The sequence below is a fragment of the Gavialis gangeticus genome, unplaced genomic scaffold, assembly GCF_001723915.1.
Source record: "Gavialis gangeticus isolate Ggan-Ray unplaced genomic scaffold, GavGan_comp1, whole genome shotgun sequence".
In the NCBI taxonomy this organism is placed as follows: Eukaryota; Metazoa; Chordata; order Crocodylia; family Gavialidae; genus Gavialis; species Gavialis gangeticus.
In genome coordinates this window covers 23,296,701-23,302,289 of record NW_017729025.1, presented here as the reverse complement: position 1 = coordinate 23,302,289, position 5,589 = coordinate 23,296,701, and the positions used below count along the sequence as shown (strand labels likewise).

Genomic DNA, 5,589 nt, shown 5'->3' with positions numbered 1-5,589 from the left:
GCAGAACTGTTCACATTAAAAAACAAACAAAAACAAAAAAAACAGCTAAAAGATATTTTCTATTCTTAAATCATCTGTATTCTTTTATCTTAATTTTAAGACATCCTAAATTGTAAAAATATATCTTTTCTAAATTAGTCTATTCTGCTGGTCACTGCAGTACAACTCCAAAATCATAAAGTACAAGTTTGATCTTAAAAAGGCAGAGACCCGTTTCCAGGTTTAAGCGCGTTATTAAAAAAAGCCTCAATGTGCTGCTCATCAGCATGCTGCATTCCAGCAGAAGATTACCGTCAGAAGGCAACTTAAAATACTGCCAAAATTAGATTTTTTTTAATTACAAAAAACAGAGTCTAAAGCCTTGAGTCATATTTATTTATAGCCAAAATAACTTCAAACGTAACAGGATTCACCCCCATTTCCACCCCACCCCGTGTGGAACAAGATACAGTACAAGTTTAACAGTTCTGGGCATAGCCCGTGCCCCCTTCACATATGCTGCACAAACATATAGCTCATTTGCAATACCTTCAGTGCACAGGCATCATTAGGCTTTACTCACTGGACTGCACAATAGTAGTTACTAAACCGCACTATACATGTCTTCCACTATAACAACATCATGAACAACAGAGATTTTGTTCTTACAAAGAAAACTTTTCTCCCATTTTTGGTATTCTGTCAAGGCGTGCACTTCAACCTCCTGTATCATAGTGAATTACTGTAATGAACAAGAGATAGCACTAATGAGGAGGAGTTCCCCCCCCCCCTCCCCCCCAAAGACTGGGGGAAAAACCACATCTTATATTTGAGTAAATACAGCAAGTGTTAAAATGCAAGCCATAAGGAAAAGTTGAGAGAAGTGAATATGTTTAGTTTGGGGAAAAAAAGATTACAGGGAACACAACAGCAGTTTTGAATTATTTATAAGGCTGCTGTAAGTAAGAGAAAAAGAGCAACTCTTTCTTCCTTGCTATATCAGGCAAGACATAAAACAAACGGTCTTAAACTGCAAGAAAACAGATTAAGATCAAGTCCAATGAAAAACTAAACTGTAAGAACCTCAGGGCAACAGAATAAGCTGTCCCGCAAAGTTGTGGAATCTCCTTCATTGGAGGTTTTCAAGAGTAACTCGGATGAGAAGCGGACACGGACAGTTTATGAATACCGACTGCAGCTTTCTTTCCAACCCTAAAATTCTGTGATTTTATCAACTGTGTCTGTTTTCACAGGTAGGTGAACAGGCAACTAGTAATCAAACTGAACCTGTGGAGCACCTGGCTGATTGAATAATGAGCCTAAAACAACAGTTGGAAAGGTGTTAATTGCATAATTCAGCAAAGCAGCCAATAAAATTGACACCAACACCACCTGACACTGTCAATATTGTTCAATAATGTAGTACTCAAAGGCCTATCACAAAGGCCTATGAAGGACCACGCAATCTCAGGGTTCTCAACTCTTGTGATTTTATCATGGGTTTCACAATATTTGGTGGCTTTCTTAATGCTCCAGCTTCAGGATTTACTTGATTACATAAGAATCTCAGCCTTTGCTCAAGAAAGATGTTTGTGATTAAAGAAAAACTGGGAATATAAATCCTTAGGACTTAAAAATTGGAAAACAAATCAAAGAAATCAAAACATTATTTAATGCAAGTAGCTCTGTTCTTGGAGCCCAGTTCACAATTTTTGAATGTCTGGGTAGCAATACTGAAATTAACTTTGAATGATTGCTTGTTTTAGGTAATGGTAAACAGTAGGCTTGAAGGGGGACCAAAATAGAGGGAGAAGTAGAAGGAGCCAATTATTTCTATTTTCCAGAAAGGAGTTTTGGTCTTCAAAAGGCTTCATGAAATAGCAACATTCAACAGCCTCCTACCTGAGGAACAAAAAAAGTATTTCTTTATTGTTGCAAGTATTTAGCAAAGCCTGACAAAAAGGGAAGAAAGCTTACTGTTTGCTATACTCCCATGTCTAACTTCGTGAAAGACCACAGTGAAGTCAAAACACTCCAGGAGATTTTGGCCACATACCCTAACTACTACTGATGTTTGTGTCTCCCTCTACATTTAAGAGAAAGTTGTTAAATACAAAGTATTTTTTACTGAAGACATCAGACCTTTGAATAAGTTTGAGCAATTCTGAAGATATAATAAACATTTCTATCACAATATGTGACCCAGCAAACTAGCAGCATATAAAAACAAAAATGTATGGACAGATCACACTGCAAATAGGAACGGAGGTCTCAAGACTTTCTCCCTTTATTTTCAGGTCCCTGAAAGTCAAAAAATCTATTTGATCTTATTCTCAGAGCTTTCATTTAGTTGCATACAGAATACCTAACTGAATTTGCATGACTACCTTTTTTAGACAATTCAAGAGATATCACAGGCAATAAACCTATACCCCTTATGATCAAGTAACAGGTTTCACAGACTTCAGACTTAACAAACTTCAGACTACCATAACATAGCACTGTTAATCTTTGCAAAAGGAGGCTACAAAATAATACTTGATTTTAGAGCAAGTAAAATTAGAACAACAGAATCCCACCTTCTTTTTAATTATTTTGTCCACTTTCTTACTTTCAGACTTCAGTCCAATCTTTTCTGGTAGCCAAGGTTTCTCTTTTGACTTGTTTATGATACTTCGAAGAAACATCCTTAATATATTCTTCATGTGGAAAGCAGTTAGTAACAGTGAATGCAAGAAAAAAATAATAGGTGATAGAAACCTAAAACCTAAGACAGTTCCTGGGCAAGAGCTACACTGAGAATCTACTTAAATGGATAAACCTTTGTGGCACCGGTGTATGAATGCAAGCAGTCATGACGAGCAGCGATAAGACATACTAATGAAATAAGACAGGCCACAGTTGTGACAGGAACGAGATATGGTGGATCAAGTTTCACCTAATTAGGCAAACTGGCACTAGGGGAGTTCTACTGTCCTACTGCTGTGCAACACTAACTCTGTGCTTGGGGTTATAATGAAAAGACGGCAAGGATTAAATATTTACCTTAAATCATTTACACACAAAGCTGTTCATGGCCCTACTGTCAAAACTTCAAGGGTTCTTCTTAAAAGGGACACTTGCAAGGTTAACAATGGCAAGAGTTCCCCCCAATATTGTTATAGATTGCTGTATATATTTGATAAATTAAGAAGCCAGTTCAGAATGAAGGACCAGTGTTTGTTTTGAGACAAAAAAAAAAAAAAAATCCCACGTAAATTTATTTTCAAATATATATTATTTCAAACTCTGTTCCCATCTTGGAGGAAAATCCTGCCTTCTGTCAGATATGGGTCAAGCAGCTACAGTGAAATGACTGAAACGCTCCATTTACTGCTTATTCTGCACCGCAGAGGTAGGTAAGTAATCACCTCCCCTGCCTCACTTCAGTAGGCCCTCAAACCTCACACACAGGATCCAGCCTGGGGCTGAATAGAAGTGACTTCCTCTACCATGCATGCAGCTTCTACTCCAAGAGGCACAGTGCAGTCTCCAGCCTCATCCCTTCCCTTTGTCCCCACTCTCCAAGAACCCAGTTTTAAGCAGAAGATAAGGGACTGTAAACAAGCATCCTCACAAGTTAGAACAGGAACCACTAGTATATCTTAAGCCCGCTGGCCCACTGCTGAAATTCACAGCATCATAGAAAATAAGGAAACTTCAGGAAGTCATTTAGTCCAACCCCTGCTCAAAGCAGGACCAGCCCCAATTAGATCATCCCAGTCAAGGCTTTGTTTAGCCAGGTCTTAAAAACCCCTAAGGATGGAGCTTCTACCACTTCACTGGGTAACCTGTTCCAGTGTTTTACTACCCTCATAGTAAGAAAATTCTTCCTAATATCTAACCTAAACTTCCTTTGCTGCAACTTGAGATGGTTGCTCCTTGTTCTGTCATCTGCCACCACTGAGAACAGTCCAGCTGTGTCCTCTTTGAACCCCATTTTGGTAGTTGAAGGCTACTATTAAATCCCCCCCTCAGTCTTCTCTTCCCCAGCCTAAATAAGCCTAGTTCCCTCAGTCTCTCATCAGAAGTCATGTCCCCCAGTCCCTGAACCAGGTTTGTTGTCCTCCGCTGGACTCTCTCCAATTTGTCCATATCTTTTCTGTAGTGGGGGGCCCAACACTGAACACAGTACTCCAAATGTAGCCTCACCAGTGCTGGATAGAGGGGAATAATCACTTTCCTCGACCTACTGAAAACACACATACCAATGCAGCCCAACATGCCGTTAGCCATCTTGGCAACAAGGGCACACTGCTGGCTCATATTCAGTTTAATGTCCACTGTAACCTGCAGGTCCATTTCTGAAGAGCTGCTCCCCAGCCAGTCAGGCCCCGCCTGTACTGGTGCATGGGATTGTTCCGTCCTAAGTGCAGGACTCTGCACGTCCTTGTTGAACCTCAGGAGATAAGAAAAAAAAAAAAGTCACTGAGCTTCCAGAACATTTCTGGCAGGGAACCAAAAATGACAGCTTCCCTTCTGAGCATAAACATTACTTTGTCAGCCCCTTTTCACAGTAGGGGGGATAGGGGAAAATTGTATCCTGCCCATACAAATATGCAGAAGTTGTACTGTGGCTGCCATTAATGGTTTGCATTGGGAAAAGAAGGGATTATCTGATCCCTGTAGTCTTCTGCTCTCTTCATGAAAACCTGCTGTAATGATTTACATCTATTACAGGAATTAGTAGGATCATTTATCACAGACTTCTTACGGTTACTTCAGCAGAACAATTTAAGTTACTAGCAAATAAAAGTAGTTTATAGAACCAAAATACTACTTTTCTGAGAAAGAGAGGGACAGAGAAATCTATCTGAATCTCCAACACAGGCATAATCAGCTGATTACATTTAGGCTGCTTGCAGGCATGAAAAACAAAGCAAAAAGGTGGGGGGGGGAGAAGCACTTTACTTTGACTCAGCTCAGCCACATCTGTATAGACCAGGTGCTTCAACAGGGCTTTTTGGCACTTTTCGCTAAAGCTGATTCAATCAGCTATTAGATGAAAGTGCCATAAAAAGACATGCTAACTGCCCAATCTATGCAGATGGGTGAACTGGATCCAATTAAGTTGCTGCCTCTTCTGGGCATGCGTGGGGCTCAGTGCAGGAACGTACCGAGTTTAAAGTAAAGCATCTTTTTGTTCTGTTTTTTAAACATCTGCAAGCACCCTTCATTGCCACTACAGAAGACTGTAGCATATGAAAGGCTGAAGTGGCAGCTGAAAAGAAGAAAGTGGGTTTAAATTAATAGATTATACACAGTGCTATCCCACCATAGGCATTTCAAAGACTAACATGAACACAAATACTAACACTAGACCGAGAAGGCTCTGTTCACAGTATTTTCTTAAATAAACCTATAACATTAAATCTCCATACAGCATCCCCAAAATACAAAAAAAAGTGTTATTCTGCCTCCTGATTTACAAGTGCATCATTGCTCCTCTCTCTCTCTAATCTGATCTACCATTGCGTGACCTCCAAATCAGATTTTCTGACCCAAAGATTTGCCTGTAAGGACTACTGTACCAATTTGTATTAACTAGTTAGGAGCAACATTAGACATACA

General features: G+C 39.6%; 1 protein-coding gene across 5 annotated transcripts in view; it reads right to left on the bottom strand.

Annotated features, from left to right (window-relative positions):
- PPP1R13B (protein phosphatase 1 regulatory subunit 13B) overlaps window positions 1–5,589 on the bottom strand; it is a 169,591-nt gene that overhangs the window by 132,710 nt on the left and 31,292 nt on the right. For 2 of the 5 annotated variants that reach the window (XM_019518495.1, XM_019518496.1), the window contains exon 1: window positions 2,559–2,823. The exons of 1 other annotated variant lie outside the window; for it this stretch is intronic. In XM_019518495.1, the coding sequence (XP_019374040.1) occupies window positions 2,559–2,684 (126 nt within the window). In that variant the 5' untranslated portion in view covers window positions 2,685–2,823. Of the gene's footprint in view, window positions 1–2,558; window positions 2,824–5,589 lie in introns of those variants that run through there. 2 more of the 5 variants (XM_019518498.1, XM_019518500.1) reach the window with 1 other exon arrangement.